The sequence below is a fragment of the Sminthopsis crassicaudata genome, chromosome 3 (assembly GCF_048593235.1).
Source record: "Sminthopsis crassicaudata isolate SCR6 chromosome 3, ASM4859323v1, whole genome shotgun sequence".
NCBI lineage: Eukaryota > Metazoa > Chordata > Mammalia > Dasyuromorphia > Dasyuridae > Sminthopsis > Sminthopsis crassicaudata.
In genome coordinates, this window is record NC_133619.1 from 278,115,672 (window position 1) to 278,134,623 (window position 18,952).

The 18,952-nt window shown below is 32.6% G+C and overlaps 1 protein-coding gene across 1 annotated transcript in view; it reads left to right on the top strand.

The window, feature by feature from the left end:
- RPGR (retinitis pigmentosa GTPase regulator) overlaps positions 1-18,952 on the top strand; it is an 82,380-nt gene that overhangs the window by 4,333 nt on the left and 59,095 nt on the right. Inside the window, 6 exon segments of the mRNA XM_074300840.1 lie at positions 3,681-3,806; positions 4,237-4,329; positions 8,251-8,313; positions 12,736-12,894; positions 14,198-14,347; positions 17,820-17,978. Coding sequence (XP_074156941.1) covers positions 3,681-3,806; positions 4,237-4,329; positions 8,251-8,313; positions 12,736-12,894; positions 14,198-14,347; positions 17,820-17,978 — 750 coding nt within the window.

An 18,952-nucleotide genomic window follows, 5' to 3' on the forward strand; every position in this document is an offset into this window, starting at 1 on the left:
AGTTTGGAAGAGCTACTATAGTGAGTAATTATTGAGCTAATTAGAAAGTGTAAAAGGATTGCCTTGCCATAGTAAGATCCTAGTTAAGGTTTGTAACAAAAATTTGTAGTGGATCAGAACTGTTCTGTGGTCTTCTCCAGTTTTGTCAATAGCATGTGTTGGAGTGAGGGCAGTGGATGTTAGGAGCTATTCCAAGGTTGAGGCTTGTCAGAGAGAGAGTTGGTATCTTAAGGGGCAGGAGACTCAAAAGAAGGGGAAGATATAGAGTTGCACTGGTTCATCAAGTAGTGTAGCTAAGACAAGGATGTTAACTTGGGAAAGAAATGAGAGATGAAGGCATTGAGGAAAAAAAGGAGTTTGGAGTTGCAAGGTTTAGGGGGAGTCAAATGAAAGTAGATTGTGATGGATAAGGGAATTTCAAAGTTCATGAATATTGAAATGAAGCTTTTCTGATGGCAAAATCGAGTATTCTTTGTGTATAAGGTGGAGTGGAGGAATAGGTCATAGGAAATGCATTTAAGGAGAGGAATTGTAAATTTGTAGTATTTGAGGGAATATCTGTATATATGTTGAAGTCCCCTAGTAAGAGGTAAAGAGTTGAGGAAGAGAGAAGGCACTGAACTCTTTGAGAAAAGGAGGAGAGCATCCCAGAGGTTACCAGACAACAACTACCAGAGTTTTCATTGGGTGTTAGAAAGATTAGGATGAACCTCAGAAGATGAGAGCTTACTGAGTGGTGACTGCTGAGGAAGAACTTAAAAGTGGTTGTGGAAAACAAATAGAATTCCAACTCCTCATCCTGAGCCAATGAATGGAGATGTGGGTATGAGGGGGAAAATCCAGTCATTGAAGGGATTGGTGAACAGGGAGATTTATCAGGAGTAATGTTCACTATTCTTAGAGGGAAGGAAGAAGTGGGAGAGGAAAAGATTGAAGATGAAAGTAAGTTTGTTACTTATAGAGCATTCTAGAGAGTAGCTTTGGAGTGGGACATTAGAAGGAAGGGTTATTTTGTGACACACTGAATGTTAATAAGCAGATCATTGGTTTCATTTATCAGAGAATATTATAGGATCTTAATGTTTGCACAAGTGACTCCTTGTTGGAATGAGAGCCTTTAGGATTGGTTTGTTCCTCTAGAGTCAAAATACTTTCTTATTAGTTGTATGAAAAAATGTTGTATGTGAAAACTTGACTTTTTCTTTTCATATTTTGATCACTGATACTTTCAGACTTTCAGAATGCATGGATAATTCTCATACAGTTTTTATAAAGATGATAAAGGCCTGTTGGTCAATAATTATTGCTGTTCTCTAGAACTCTTACCTTTGTTTGGATTTAATGTCATCCATATTTTCCTCCATTTTCTTGTTATCTTTTCTCTTGTTAGTGCCCTGTAAAGGAATCCTTTAATGCTATCAAGGAGGTATAAGATGAAAGGAGTGTGGCTATGATCTGTGTTATAGATCCTTTAAAGCATTGAAAACCTAAAAGTATTTTAGAGGAAGCAAATTATATTTGCTATTGACATTTTCCTATAGCCTTGAAGGAAGTATGGCTATGATCTGTGTCATGGATCCTTTAAAGCATTGAAAACCTAAAAATATTTTAGAGGAAGCAAATTATATCTGCTATTGACATTTTCCTATAGCCTTTTTGTTCATGTAATACAGAACACCAGTTTTTGTGGAACAGTTTAAGAAGTGCTGAAATAGAAAACAGTCCAGTTGCCTTTTGTAGGCTTTATTGTTGTTCTTGTCCTTCCTTTTCCAAAATGTGCAATCATAATGGGATCATTGTAAGGCTAGTGTTTTCCCTGCTGGCTAAAGCCATTTAAGCCATATGGGCCCTTTGTTTTTTATGTTCCTGATTTTCCCAGGTTCTCCCTATTAGAGAAGCTGTAGATATGAAATATTATCTTGTTAGGTGTTGATACCTGCATTGGAAATTCTGTCATCTTTACTAATTAGGGGGTGAGAAAGAGGCTTTCTCTGCCAAAGGGCTCTTGTTCCATTGGGACAAGAATTGTGGCTTCACTGGTACTTTAGGAGAACTTCTTTGTTGTTAAATATGAAGCAAGGAATATAAAAAAGTAAGAAGTAATAGCTAATAAGTATTTTTTAAATATTCAGAATACTCTATTTTTGTTGGGAGAGATATAAAGATTATAAGACACAGTGCTATCTTGAGTTGTACAGCCTAGTTGGAGAAGATTAGAATATATAATTATAAACTATTTTAAAAGTTTGGAGTAGTACTAGAAAGTATATCTTAAGATAGTGCATATCTGCCAAATGAATAACAAAGATTATCATCCAAGTTCAGAAAAAAGGGGTTTCATTTCAGGTCACAGAATTTAAGAAGTCAAATGAAATGTGTTCATGGTGAGGTCTTGGTTATTGAATATGAAATCATAGATCACCAAAGACCCTCATTTTCTTAATAAAAAGACAAGACCCTTAAAAGACCCTAATTTTCTTAATAATAAAAAAAACTGATCCACTAGTGGAAATAAGTTCTAGAACAGAAGTGTATGTCATAGAATGCTCTGACAGTGTAGTATGGTCCTTTTCTCAGAATGACGTTTTTAAAGGCATAAAATAAAATATAAAGAATTATAAAGAAAACTAAGAATATTGAAATGAATGAGAAGATAATTATCTCTCTAGTTATATTTGTTTATATACACACACACACACATATATATATATATATATATATAACTGGTTATGCACAAACATATCTAATAAGTACATACATGTATGTAGAAGTGTAGACTAAGAATTCATTTCTATTCACAAATTCCATATATATGGTAGATGGAAAAAAACCCACAATTGGTGCCTGAAAAAAATGTATTAACAAAAGATTAGATTCTGTAGGTTCTTCCTTGAATTAGTATATTTCTTAAGTACTCCCTAATTAAGTAATAGTGTAATCTTAGACTATTAGGAGTTTTGGTTCTGAGGACTATGGGGGTCTTACGGTTAAATGTTGATTTGATTAGATCATACTTAAAATATTGAATGCTTGATATCACATTTTAGTAACAACTTTGATAAACCTGAAGAGTAACCTGAAAAGGGCAGTCAAGTTGATGAAAGACTATTGTCCTATGAGATCATTTGAAAGTGTGAGAGATTCTTATCTAGATGAAGAGAAAACAGGATATGGAGTCAAGCATTTGGAGTGTTGTCACATGGAAGATGGAATAGGCTTGATCTGTTTGGCTCCATATGGTAGAATTAATGAGAAGTAGTGGACACTTTTAGGAAATAAACTTAAGCTGGCTGTTAGGAAGAATTTCCTTAACAATGACAATCAGCTGTACCCACCCTGCTTCATGGGATAGTGGAATCTCTTGTGCTTGGAAGTCTTCAAGAATGTTGGATTAAACACTTAGTTTAGATAGGAGATTCCTTTTGGGACCATTTTGGAATAGATGGCTTCTGAGATTCCTTTCAATTGAGAAATTCCATGATTCTGTCAACATTAATAGATTTGTTCAAGAAAGTAAATTTAACTCATTATTAGAAGAATAAAGATATAAATAATGCCAGAACAGAAGCTAAGTTAGAAAAAGCTTGTATACAAGTAGATTATTGAAACATTTTTGTTTATTTTTATTTTGATAGACAATGTAGCAGAAATTCTAAAACAGAAACTATTTATATTTAAAGATTCAGGTGCTGTTTTCACTTTTGGAAAAAGCAAATTTGCAGAAAATATTCCCAGCAAGTTCTGGTTAAAAAATGATATACCTGCATATCTTTCATGTGGAGATGAACATACTGCTCTTATAACAGGTCAGTAAAACCCTGTATGGTGAAAATCAAATTTAAGAAACCTATTTTATTGTATTTATTCAGTTGTAACCTCTTTTAACAATGTGATCTATAAAAATATAGAAAGAATAAAGGTGATTATTCACTTGACCAAAGCACCCACCAAAGATTTACTTTAATTGTAAATCCCTTACTAAACTTAAAGTATGATTAATCTTACACACAATTTTCTAAGAGTATATCTATTGAATTAGTAAGGTCATTTGTATAACAAAAAAAGTTACCGTTTAAGTGTAGAAATTCTGTTTGTGTCCAACATAATTTAAACATAAGCAGGTATAAAATGGCTTAATCGAAAGTGATATATAGTGTTATTTTTTTTCAAGTATGATTTTGTCCAACATTTTATGTTTAGGATAATCAGTTTTATTAATTTTGTCTTCTTTATCAGGAAACAGTAAACTCTACATGTTTGGCAGCAACAATTGGGGCCAGTTAGGATTAGGATCAAAGACAACAATCAGCAAGCCAACTTGTGTAAAAGGTTTGTTTGCTCTTTATTCTTTGCCCATTTAGCAAGTAACTTAGTAATAAGCCATTAAAGTCGTATTAAGAGTCATTACATTATGCTTAGAAACTGGAAATTGAATGGATGCCCATGAATTGGAGAGTGGCTGAATAAATTGTGGTATATGAATGTTATGGAGTATTATTGTTTGGTAAGAAATGACCAGCAGGATGAATACAGAGAGACTTACATGAATTGATGCTAAGTGAAAAGAGCTGAACCAGGAGATCATTATATACTTCAACAATACTACAGGAGGATCAAGTCTAATGGAAGTAGCTATCTTTGGCAATGAGAGGCTCCAAATCAGTTCCAATTGATCAATAATGAACAGAACCAGCTATACCCAGTGAAAGAACACTGGGAAATGAGTGTGGACCACAACATAGCATTTATGCTTTTTGTTATTGTTTGCTTGCATTTTTGTTTTTCTTTCCAGGTTATTTTTATCTTCTTTCTAAATCCAGTTTTTCTAGTGCAACAAGATAACTATACAAATATGTATACATATATTGTATTTAATGTATACCTTAACATATTTTTAAAAAATAAAGGGAAAATATTCATTATAAAAAAGTCTCTACATTAGACTTTTACTTTTACTTTGAAGTCCTATGAAATTCTTATAAAATTAGTTTTTATTTTTGTCTTTAACTGTGCAATATGATAAAAGTTTTAAGGTTAACTTGAGAAAAATGTTTTATATTTGTTTGACTTATCATTTTATCAGTGTGGGGAACACCTGATGAGGAAAATGTGGAACACCTTACACCTAGGACAGTTTTTTGGGGCACTCAAGGTTTAAAGAATTTGATCAGGGTCACATGGGTAAAATAATTCCAAGACCTAAATTGAACCTACTTTTCTCTGACTATCCACTATAACATACTGCTCCTCCAGATTTTAATGTTAATTGAAATTTAGGATTTTAATGTATGTGTGACATTTAAGCATTTTTTATGTTTTAGTGCCTCAAATTCAAATTGACCTTGATGAAGCAGCTAGGTGGCACAGTGGATGTTGCTGGAACTGGAATCAGGAAGACCTGAGTTCAGACCCTGAACCAGATCTTTACTACCTAATAATAACACCTACTTCCTGGGATTGTTGTGAAGATCAAATGAGATATTTTTTAAGTGCTTAGCATAGTATCTGGCATTAATAGGTGCTATATAGATGCTGTCATTATTATTTATTGTTATCATCATCATCCTGATGATCATAAGAGGTATACAAGGTTTTTTCTTTTTAGATCTCTGCTTTTAAAAATTACTTATTTTGTAGAAGTTTTTTTCATCTGTTGCCTTACTGTAGATCTTGAGCTCTTGCTTACTGTAATTTGACATTAGATTCTCTGTAATTTCTAGTTATATGTAGTTACTTTATTTACTATACCATATATTACAAGTTGATCTCACATGCTAAGATGTTTAGTTAGATATCAATCAAAAACATTTATTAAACACTTACCATGTACCAGGAACGGTAATATATGGTCATATATGTTAATCTAAGTACCAGTTTAAAAGACTAATGGTGATTTGTTTCTAGGAAGTAAAAACTAGAAATGGGTTTTTTAAAATGAAAGTTCTCATTCCAAATTGTAGTTTTAATGTGAATTTTTTAATGCTAATCCAAATTGAATTTTGTATATTAATCAAAAAAGTAAAGCCTTCAGAATACATAGACATTTATCTTTGTTTTCTTATCTCTTATAGTGTGATGGGGAGAAAATAAGCCAATATGAAGTTAACCTAAGTAGTTATAGGTTATGGGTTATGGAGTTACAGCAATCTAATGATTTAGATAAAGGGAAACTAAAAGGTGGAAGAAAGTCAAGCTATAATAGACTTCCTTTTTTTAAAAAAAGCTTTTTATTTTCAAAATATATGCATATAGTTTTCTTTTTTATTAATTTTATAATTATAACTTTTTTTTCATAGTACATATGCTTGGGTAATTTTTTACAACATTATCCCTTGCATTCCCTTCTCTTCCAAATTTTCCCCTACTTTCATCCACCCTCTCCCCTAGATGGCAGGCATTCCCATACATATTAAATATGTTATAATATATCCTATATACAATATATGTGTGCAGAACCGCTTTTGTTGTTGTTGTTGTTGTTGCAAAGGAAGAATTGGATTCAGAAGGTAAAAATAACCTGGGAAGAAAAACAAAAATGCAAACAGTTTACACTCATTTCCCAGTGTTCCTTCTCTGGATATAGCTGATTTTGTCCATCATTGATTAACTGGATCTGAGTTAGATTTTCTCTTTGTTGAAAATATTCACTTCCATCAGAATACATCCTCATACATTATTGTTGTTGAAGTGTATAATGATCTCCTGGTTCTGCTCATTTCACTCAGCATCAGTTGATGTAAGTCTCTCCAAGCCTTTCTGTATTCATCCTGCTGGTCATTTGTTACAGAAAAATAATATTCCATAACATTCATATACCATAATTTGCCCAACCATTCACCAATTGATGGGCATCCATTCATTTTCCAGTTTATAGTTACTATAAAAAGGGCTGCCACAAACATTTTGGCACATACAGATTCCTTTCCCTTCTTTAGTATTTCTTTGGGATGTAAGCCCAGTAGTAGTAGTGCTGGATCAAAGGGTATGCACAATTTGATAACTTTTTGGGCATAATTCCAGATTGCTCTACAGAATGGTTGGATTCTTTCACAACTCCACCAACAATTATGCATATAGTTTTCAACACTCACCTCCTCAAAACTTTGTGTTCCAAACTTTCTTTCTCCTTCTCTTCTCCCCATCCCTTCCCCTAAATGACAAATAACCCAGTATATGTTAAACATGTGCAATTCTTTGTACATATTTCCACAATTATCTTGCTGCTCAAAAAAAAATCAAATCAAAAAGGGAAGAATGAGAAAAAACAAAAAGCAAGCAAACAACAAAAGAAGTAAAAATACCATATTATGATCCGTATTCAGTCCTCACAATTCTCTCTCTGGGTACAGATGGCTCTCTTCATCACAAGTCCATCGGAACTGGCCTGAATCATCTTGCTGTTGAAAAGAGCCACATCCATCACAATTGATATATAATCTTGTATAACAAACTTCCTTGAAAAATAAGGATTTCAAATTGAGATTGGAAAAAGATTGAAGTGGTAACACACACACACATCTAATAAAGCCTTGAAAAGGCCTTGGTGATAGAAGAGGAAAATATGAAGAACAATAGTGTAGATTGACTTTTGGAATAAAGGCTGTATATGCATGTACATCTGTATACCTATACATAAACATATATATAAAAAGTTTTGAAAATAATATGAAAAATAGGATGATGGTGGAAAGCTTTGAAAAAAACACATTCATTATGTGCCTGCTGTGTACCACTAGCCTAAGTGATAGAAAAAGCAAAAACAAAAGAAAAAGCTTTTAAAGCTCTTGTTTTCAAGGAACTTATTCTTGAATTTGAGGAGTCAGTACCTAAAAGAAAAATGAGCTACAGGAGCAAATAGAAAGGCCAAAAAGTCAGTTCTAAGAGTGCAATAGTTAGATCAATGGTAAGTTTATTAGTCAGTTGAGGACAGTTGTTAGAAGTTTGTATTAATGTAGAAGAGACTTGAGGTCATAGGGGCAGCTACTTGGTGTAGTGGATAGAGTACCAGCTCTGAAGTCAGGAGGACTTGAGTTCAAATGTGTCAGTCATTTAACACTTTCTGGCTGTGTGACTCTGGGCAAATCACTTAACCCCACTTGCCTCAAAAAAAAAAAAAAAGTTAGAGAGACTTGAGATCATTAATAAATTATGGGTAGTATATGTACATTATTGAAAGCAATTTTTTTAAGCAAAAATGAATTTTAATTTTTCAGAAATAACTTGAATATTTTCATCTTTTTTGTTTTTTAGCTTTAAAACCTGAAAAGGTAAAATTTGCCGCATGTGGAAGGAACCATACCTTGGTATACACAGGTACAGTAATATATATTATGTATTATTCTTTGCAAAGTTTGAGTTTTTATGTTTTTTGTAAAGTTTATGGATTTTCTATACTGCAGTAAATATTTACTTCATTTATAGTTCGATTGAACTTTTATTCACCACTAACTGTGTACAAGTCACAAAAGTTTCTAAGGGAAAATATCTGGTAGACTTAAATTGTCCTTTAGAAACATTGGTAAAGTGAATGTTAGTGTCAGAATTCAAATAACTTCTAGGATTATTTATAAAATATCCATTTGAAGAAATTCTTTGTTAAGGGTTCACACCTTCTAAGTACACTAGAGCCATTTGCTGCTGTCACATTTCCTTCTCCATTGCTCATGAGAACTGCTCAGGACTTGATTATCAAACACAAACTTAACTGTCTCTACCTCAGAAATCTGGAGTTGCCTCTGGAAATGGAATAACTTATTCAGAAGAAAAGGAAGTGAGATAACGTATATTAAAAAGATATTTATATGAAGTAATGTAGGAATGTTAGGGGGAAGGATTGTGGAAAGCAGTTTGTAAAGATAAGTGGAAGCAAAAATGGAAGCAACATTGTAAAGAAATGAGAGTATAGACTAATTGAGCAGTTGGGGAAATATGTGCTAACAGTAGTGATGAGGAGCTTCACTTAATCAGACATTTGCTGTAGTTTTCTGTCAAAAACAGTAGCTATTTTTTTTTTTTTGACTTGATGCAATGTTTATTTCATTCTTTAAAATTTGAAAGAACCAGCAAAGGGAAATTCAAACTAGATTTTTTTTTTACTAGGAAAGAGCAACTGGTTGGTGGGAGATATGTGATGGGTACCTTGTGGGGAAGTAATTATTTCATTTTAGAATTCATGTAGAGAATGAGAAGAAATCTGGGAATAGTCTAACATTCATTTTGTATTTTGGCAAAGGAGCTTTAAAGAAGTTCAGAGTAGTCCATGGACTCCTAGAGAAGAAGTCTGCTAAAGAGAGATAATAAGTAACTAAGAATGAATTTTGGAGACCCTAAGAAAAAGAAATCCATTGAAGAGAAAGTATTCTATAAAAACCTTTATGACTGTATAGGTAACTAATAACCAACTTAGATTGCAAAAACAAGTACAGAAGAGAGAAGCAAAGGAAGATAATGGAAAATAAATATAAAAGCAAGACATAGTCTTGCAAAAAGTATCAATAATACTAAAGCACAAAATGATCTGTAGATGGACAGAAAAACTTAATTTGGGTATCAGCTTCCAAGTTACAATTTTTGTCCTGTTTTTTTCTAGTCCAAAGATCATTCTTCTTGGCAAATAAAACAGAAGATTTAAAAAGAAAGAAGCTTAGAATGGCTTCCTTCTCTCTATCCATAGTTATAATTATTCCATCCATTTGAGCCAAGGGTGGGGAATATCCAGCCCATGGACCCTATAAGGCCTGCATAGTCATTTAGTTTGGTCCTGCCAAGGCAACCACAGGCGATGATGAGCTGAAAGCTAGCTACAGCCAACTGCTTAAGTTTTTTAAGTTGATAAATTTGTATGGCCCACCCCCATCTTCATCATTTTTGTCACCACATCTCTTTTATATGGCTCTATTTTCCACTCAGACAACTCCCATCCTAGTTTTTGATCTCATTACTTCTCACTTGGACTATTGAGATGGGCTCCCATTTGGAACCTTAACTCAAGCCCTCCTCTGCACTTAATACATCTCCTTCAGACCCACCTATGTGGTTTTACTAAAGCATTGATCAGATCAAATCTCATAAATACACACACACACACACACACACACACACACACACACACACACACACACACACACTTTCTCTCTCTGTCTCTGTCTCTCTGTCTCTTTTAAGCCCTTTAATAACAAATCCTTTGTTAACATTTAATATTTTCACAGCATACCTTTGAATCTTCTTACACATTACTTCTCTTGCCACGCTCTATGATCTGTTCATATTGACCAGTTGTAATGTGTACATGATGTTCCGATTTTGATCTTCAGTATTTTATGGAGAACAAGAATGGCTAAATTAAGACCAGGTCATGACAGATTAACTCACTTTCTTTTTTGACAGAATTATTAAAGTGATATGTATCATTTTGCCTAAAATCTAGTAAAGCAGCTGTTAAAGTTTCTTCTGTTCTTTGTATGGAAAAGATGGATTGATGTGAGCTATATGTGTAACAGAGTAGATTTTGAACCTGCTCAGTATCAGGAGGGGAAGCAGGAAGAATTAAGTTGAGATTGTGACCTAGGAAGTTGTTCAGGGTCCTTTGTCAGTTACTTAAATAAAGACATAAATGATATGCTAATGAACTTTGCAGATGATTCAGATTTGAGGTGGAATAGCTAAAAACACTTTATGGTAGAGTCTGGAATCAAAACATTTTAGAATGGATGAATCATTAGGTTCATTCTAATATGATAAAATTTAGTAGATTACAAATATAAAGTCTTAGACTTATACTTTGGCACATTTTAAACTATATGTCCAATAATCATCTTATTTAAAACAGAACTCTTTAGCTTCTCCTCTTTCCCCACTTCTTCCAAAATTCCAGTTTCCATTGAAATAATCTGTATTCTGCTTGTCATTGAGGTTTAATCTAATCATTTGCAAAACCTGGTCGTTTCTAACTCACAACTTCTCTTTTATACATCTCCTCTTCTCTGCACACAAAGCCACCACCCTCTCACCTGAACTATTGCAATAGTTTGGCTTAAGACTGTTCCTATTCTGGTTCCAACACAGTATTGTAGCAGTTCTTCTAAAGGGTTTGATCACATCACCTCAACAAACTTTACTAACTCTCTGTTCCCTCCAGGATTAAATATAAACTCTTTTTAACATTAAAAGTCTGGTTCTTTCCTTCCATGTATTCTTTGGTCTAACCATATTGATCATCTTGCTATTCTGTACCACGACACTCTTACTTTCCATTTTTGTGCATTGCTCAGGCTGTTCCTTATACCTGGAAGTGTTCTTCACCTCTGCTTAACTCAAGTGCCATCTTTTGCATGAAGCCTTTCCTAAGTACCTCAACTATCTCTCCTGCTCCTTGTTCCACTACCCCCCAGAAAGTTTACCTTTTGTCTGTTTTGTAAATATAGTATCTCCAAATGTTCCTGTTTTGCTTCTCCCATTAAAATGTAAGCTTCTTGAGGGCAAGGGATTATTTCACTTTGGCTTTTGTTTCTTCAGCACCCAGGATAGTGCCTGGCCCATACATAAGAGGTGTTTAACAAATGTTGCATGATGGATTGGTTTCTAAATATCTATTTTATAAATATAAGCTAGGTCAAGTATGGTTAGACAGAAGTTCATAAATAAAAATGTTTTGAGCTTCTAGTAGATTCTAGGCTCAAGAGAAATTTACATTGATATCACAACCAAGAAAGCAAGTATCTCAGGGTGCATTAAGAGAGACATAATGTGAAGATGAGACTGGGTAGAGTTTTGCTGTTATTTGCCCTAATGAGATCACATTTGGAATATTGTGTTCCCATATATTAAGAAAGACATTAAGCTGATAAGTATCCAGAAGAGATCTGTTAGGATGATGGTCCCTTGTTTCTGCATTGTGAAAACTCTATTGATAGAATTAGGGTTATTGAATTTAGAGATTTCTTGCTTACTATAGCTTTTCAGTATTTGAAGGCCTGTCATGTATAAGAGGGATTAGTGTTACTTTATTCAGTCCCAGAGGGTGGAAGTAAAAAGTAAATTTAGACTTGATGTCAGGAAAAACTAACAAAAAAATTAGAATTAACCAAAAGTAGAATGGGCTGCTTTAGGAGCAGTCTTGGTTTCTTCCTAACTAGTGATTATCCTTTTCATACAGAGGTCATGATGTAGACAGAATTAATTTTTTTGGGAATGGATTGGCCTCTGAGGTTTCTTCTAACTTGGATATTTAAAAACTCTCAGTTATCCAATGACCAGTTCTTATGTATCATTTCAATCTCCTCCTCCTTAGATCCCCTCTGAGAAGTCAGCAACTAGTCACCAGTGGGTACACTAATGTGAAATATAGGAAGGGTACATGACATGTTCATTTAAAAAAGAATGACAAACTTCTCCTTGATGTGAAAATGTTGCAATGACTTTTTGTATCTAATAAAAGAACAATGAAATCTTGTGGGCAAAGAGAGTTAGTTTTGTCTTTTGTTTCCCCAGTGCAGAGGCTTATATATAGTAGCCTTATATATAATAGGTGCTTTAAAGTTTGTTAATTTGCATTAATTTTTTCCATTTGAGATTTCTGAATATATATCAGAATAAAAATATTCTGATCATTCTTAGTGTTGTACAGCAATTTCGTGCTATTTTTCCTCATCAATTTTTTTTTATCATTTAGTGCAGATTTATTATTGTCATAGTAAGGATGCACATGTAGTATTTAATGTTCTTTTCTCTCTGCAGAAGAAGGAAATGTATATGCAGCTGGAGGTAATAGTGAAGGGCAGTTGGGACTTGGTGACACTGAAGAGAGAACTACTTTTCACTTAGTCAGCTTTTTTACATCCCAATACAAGATTAAACAGCTTTCTGCTGGATCTAATACTTCAGCTGCACTAACTGGTAAGGCTCATGGACAACTAAATATAGAGATCTTTAGTGTCCCAATGAATCTTTTCAACATCGTTAAAAACAAACTTTAAACACTTTGTGGGATTGTTTTTTTCTTTCCTGAAAGGAATGCCTGAGTAGATCTTCTAAGTTGTTTTTTTTTTTTTTTTGGTTGCCATTTTGAAAGTTTAAGATTTTTTTTTTTTTTCTTTCAGCCAGGATTCTCAAATACTTGACTGAAGACATCATTTCTCTTTTTATTTCAAAGGCTACTTGTCTTTTCCAAGTAGTTGAAAATAGAGACTACAGTCATAAAATTTGTTAGACTAATATCTTGGGTAACTGCTTTGAAATTAGAAGATAACAGTTTAAATTTAGATGTTGCTATTTAATTATGGGGTATTTTTTGGGAGGGGGAAACTTAACATTTTCTGAAATATAGAAACTTCTTTTAAGGCTATAACAATCTTTTAGGAAATATCATTTAAAAATTTATTTATTACACTAAATACAAAATAAGAAAAAACAGAATAGAAAAAAGAAAGAAAACAGAACAAAAGAGAACCTTATCATGTGCCTAGCAGAACAACATGGAGGATTCAAAATATATAAAAATAAATTTTAGAGAACAACATTTTAACCACATGGCCTGTACAGATATAATTGAATAGTCTTCTTTGAAACATACAACTTTGTTCAAAGTATCATATTTACCAGAATTTTTTAAAATTATATTTAGATATGTACACCACTGAATGTGAATGATGTAATCAACATCATCAGATATACAGCAATTTCTTTTTTTCCTTTCTTTAGGATACACTCATTTTGAAGGTTTAGAATATCACTTTCATAATGTACTTAAAAGAGCAAGAATACCGTAAACTCCTTTCATCAAGGAACCCCTCATGAAGTATGTAGTTTTAGCTCTTAGTTCAGTTGCAGATATACTTTTCTGAAGAGAAGAAAACTTATTCTCCTTAAAGTCATTCATATAAGGAAAAGGCAGCTGTAAGGAAAAGAGCATCTATTTATCTTGTTACTGTGTTGAAAAATATGAATGTGACTTGTGTCATATCCAGTAAAAACTTTTTGTCTTTAATTATTATGTAAGCCCTTAATGGTGGCAATTGAATTCCAAAATAGAAATTACTCTAAATATAAAGTTTAAACTATGTCTTGGTGGGATTTTTTCCCCTCTGTGAATTATTGATTATTCAGAGCACATTAATACAGTGTTGCAAAATCTTCTGGAAATGTTTGGTAGCTTATTAGCACATTTTTTTCAGCTTTTTCTCTTGTCTTTTTATTTTAGAGGATGGGGACCTTTTTATGTGGGGTGACAATTCTGAAGGACAAATTGGTCTAGCAGATGAATCTAATGTGTGTGTCCCTTGTCAAGTGGCTATTGGAAAATCTATCTCATGGATCTCTTGTGGATATTACCATTCAGCCTTTGTAACTAGTAAGATAGTTATTTTCCATTTTACTAATATAAATAAATTAACTGTAAAATTTCTATGTAGCATAGTAATAATACTTATAATGAAATATTTTTCAGAAACTTTACTTTGTTGTATTTGCTTTTGTAAATGAATGTGGCAGATAGTTGGAAAATGAATATTATTGTGGTGTAAGTCTTACAACAATAGTTCTTTAATTTTGTGAGTCATTTTAAACCAAAAAATCCTATGAACCTTTCTTCTTATTCCATTTATCATTCATTGTATCTTTTCTTCTAAAAAGAAGCAATTTCAAACAATCCAAAAATCACCTTTGTTCTTGTCTGCCTAATCTTTTGTCATGTTTTACTGTGAAAGAAGTGTGTTTTAATAGGAAAAGACAACAAACCATGAAATGCAGATTTCATTGATGCTGGCCTGGAACACGCAGAAGAGGAAAATCTTTCTACCCGTGCAGGGTATTAACTTTTCTTTAAACTAGAGTCTTAAGGAGCTATCTACAACACAGAGAAGCTAATTCATTTGCCCAGAGTCACACAACCATATAATCTGTTAGGGCAGGACTAGACCCAGGCTTGCCTCATTTCAAGACTAGCTCTCCACCATAGCTTAGTATTTAGTTAGCAGAAATCTTCTCTTTGTTTTTGAGGAAATTAAATACATATTCATGTGTATGTGCATGTCAATATACATGTATTTAATATACATTTAATATGCACACATATGTTGGGTGTGTATGTGTGCGTGTATGTGTGTGTATATATATTATTTACATACATATATATATATATATATATATGTATGTATGTATGTATGTATTAGCAAAAATAAATGCTTTAACTTAGACTTTAAAAATTAATTTGTTCCTTAGATTCTATGGGTATTGGATAGAAGTCAAGAATACTCATTGCCAGTATCCATACCTGGCTAGAACTCATACAAACTTTGGCAACCCTAATATGCTCCATGCTCCATGCAACTTTTCAGATGATATGCATAATTACTCTACCTTGTTATTCTATTTGGTTCAGCAATTTCTGATTGAAATAGATTCATTAAGTATAAGAGTATTGGGTTTAAACATACTAAAAACAGAGCAGCATAATCGTGAATAAAAGGAAGAGACAGCATGATAAAATATAAAGAGCCCTGGATTTGGGCCTAGGTCATGATTTTGCCTCTGTCAGCCACAGGGTATATGACTGGGTAGGTAACATCATCTCTCTGAACCTTACAGTCTTTGTCCAGAAAATAAGGAAATTGGACTTGATGACCTCTAACATCCAATGACATTATTCTTCTTGAGAAAGTTTTCACTTAACACTTTGAGTTCCTCTTTTCAATGTTGGAGTTCAGCAACCTGGGTTATAATTTCCACATGGAAAATGGTATAAATCTGATAATGCTTAGAGTCCTGATTTTTTTCAGGTTTTTTGCTAATTTTTTAATCAACTACTGTTTGTTTCAAATAACTATTATGAAAAACCAACAATTTTTTATTAATTTTATAATTATAATTTTTTTTGACAGTACATATGTATGAGTAATTTTTTTTTACATTATCTTTTTTCCAAATTTTCCTCTCCTTCCCGCTACTCCCTTCCCTAGATGACAGGCAATCCCATATATATTAAATATGTTACAGTATAACCTTGATACAATATATGTGTGTAAAACCAATTTTCTTGTTGCATGGTAAGAATTGGATTCCGAAGGTATAAGTAACCTGGGTAGAAAGACAGAAGTGCAAACAGTTTACATTCAATTCCCAGTGTTCCTTCTCTGGGTGTAGCTGTTTCTGTCCATCACTGATCAACTGGAAGTGAATTAGATCTTCTTTATGTTGAAGATATCCACTTCAATCAGAATATATCCTCATGCAGTATCATTGTTGAAGTGTATAGTGATCTCCTGGTTCTGCTCATTTCACTCAGCATCAGTTCATGTAAGTCTCTCCAAACCTCTCTGTATTCATCTTGCTGGTCATTTCTTATAGAGCAATAATATTCCATAACATTCATATACCATAATTTACCCAACCATTCTCCAATTGATGGGCATCCATTCATTTTCCAGTTTCTAGTCACTACAAAAAGAGCTGCCATACACATTTTAAGCCAACAATTTCTTAAACTCATGTTAGAAAATGTGTTAGAAGATAATCTCAGAAAAAATATAATTTTCAGCAGAATCAAAAATTTTCCAGATGTGGATTATGATAACTACTAATATATGTTGTTATAATAAAAAAAGGGGGGGAGAAACTTTAAAAAAATAACTAGATCCTGTATTATAACCAACTAAGTAATAATGTAAATGTAACTTTTAATTTTGTGATGGACTTATAAATAGTAAGTGACACTGATCTTTGGTAGAAATAGTTTTAATTTTTAACTCCATTTTATGTGTTCTAATTCAAATAAAGGAAAATGACAAAGTAAAAATTTGACCTATCAGTACTATACTACATATCTGACATAGAGCAAGTGTTTGTTCATTGAATGTGCCCACACATCTCCGGAGATGTCTTGTTTCATTTAGGAATAGCTTTTGTTGTTAGGAAGATTTTCCTTATATTAAGTCTAAATTTCTCTCTACCCTTTGCTACTAGTTCTGCCCCCTAGGGTCAAGCAAAATAATTCTGTTCTTCTTCCACATGACAGTCTTTTAGATCCTTGGACATGGTTATCCTTCTTTGTCCTTTAAGTCTTTATTCCCAAGTATTCCCAAGGCTCTACAACCCATTCTTATAATTAATCATCATCTGGCATTTTTTGAGACCTTGGGGTAAGCTCTTCACTTTATCAGTGTTCTTCCTAAAATGTAATATGCCTGAACTGCAACACTCCAGATGAGGCAAAAATAGGCCAGAGTCAAATGAAGTTGTTACTTTCTTGAACCTAGACACTGTCTTAATGAAGCGTAAATTGGCATTATACCATAATATGCTAGAATGTTTATATTAGTTTTAGTTTAAATCATCTACCTTTATAACCTGTCTGAAATTCTTGTTCAAAAACAGTTACAAGTAAATGAAATTTGAAGACTATCCTCACCTAGAACAACCAACAAGCTACTTTCCTTAAACATGAGTTTTTAAAAAAAGAAATATCCATAAAAAAGAATGTGTTTTGTTGTCTTTTTCTGTTATAAGCATATTGAGAACAAATATGTCATCTTTACTTTGTAAATCATCTGATGTGGTATATATTACATGTATACTTATGTATATATATATACTCACATTGGAAGTAATGGTATAAAATGTTGTAGGTTATTGAAATAAAACAAATCAAAGAAAAAATTCATTCTTGGTCTCTTGCTAAATTTCTCATTTATATTAAGAAGGTTCCTATTTTGAAAATCACTGTCAAACATGGACCCAGTTTAGGAACTGTATTTGAAAGAAAATGGTCCCATTAATATTAGCTTTTGGATGAATTATGATTAATTACTCTCCATCATCTTCTACAGCAGAAGGTGAACTCTACACCTTCGGAGAACCAGAGAATGGAAAGTTAGGTCTGTCACCTGAGCAACTGAAAAATCATAGAATTCCCCAGTTGGTTCTTGGAATTCCTGGAAAAGTGAATCAAGTGGCTTGTGGTGGAGGTCATACAGTAGCTTTAACAGGTTAGTACCCCAAATTTCTCCTTTTTTTGTTTTGGTAAACAATAAACATGTACTGTTGATGGGCTAGAATAACAATTCAGGTACAAACTTTTTGTATTACTGTGATTAAAATAGTTTTCGTTGCTTGTGTAAAATGGTTAAAAGACATAGGAAAAATTAAAACTACTCCCATTTTGAGTATCATTGCAACTATAATTGTATTTTAATGACTATAAATTTGATGTGGGCCATTTTGTGATCTAGTTTTTCAAAGACAAAAATGTTATATAAGCTTTTTAAAAAAATCCCACGTGTCTTTGTACATATCTGTAATAGACCCATATCTTCAAATCTATCCTCAATATTTAATTAATATATGATTTATATTTATATTACATATATTTATATATTATTAACTTATGATTATTATCTTTATTTCTGTAATTTTTTTTTGGTAAACCTCTGTGTCTGTATTCTAGTAATCTTAGATCCAGTTAATATTTTTTTCTTTTTAAACTTGAGTTCTCTTCAAATGAAGGATGCCTTAGAACTCATTAGTGCCTTTCCTCTTATATTTAATATATAGAAAACATTCATTTAATCATTTTATAGGGCTTACACAAAAACATTTGAAGAACATGTCATGACTACATGTTTTGTTTTAAAAAGCATTCAAAATGTTTTTAAATTTTCTTTTATCGTTTTGGTTTATGAATTTACTTGGATTTTGTCACCTTTTTTGCATTATACTCAGCACATATTTTTTATCCATCTACTTACCATTTGACAAAGAAATAGAATTGTTTAACCATTTCAGAATTGGATTTGTTAATCCAAATTCTATTTGATAAAGTAAAATATTCTACTTTTTTGGATAGCTCATTAATTTTTAGCTATCAGGTTTAGTTATGTTTAGTAAGGGTTATTGCAATGTCTAAAGTAATTTCATGCTGTTCTTGGACTATTTACCAAATGTAGCATGTTATTTTAATTGG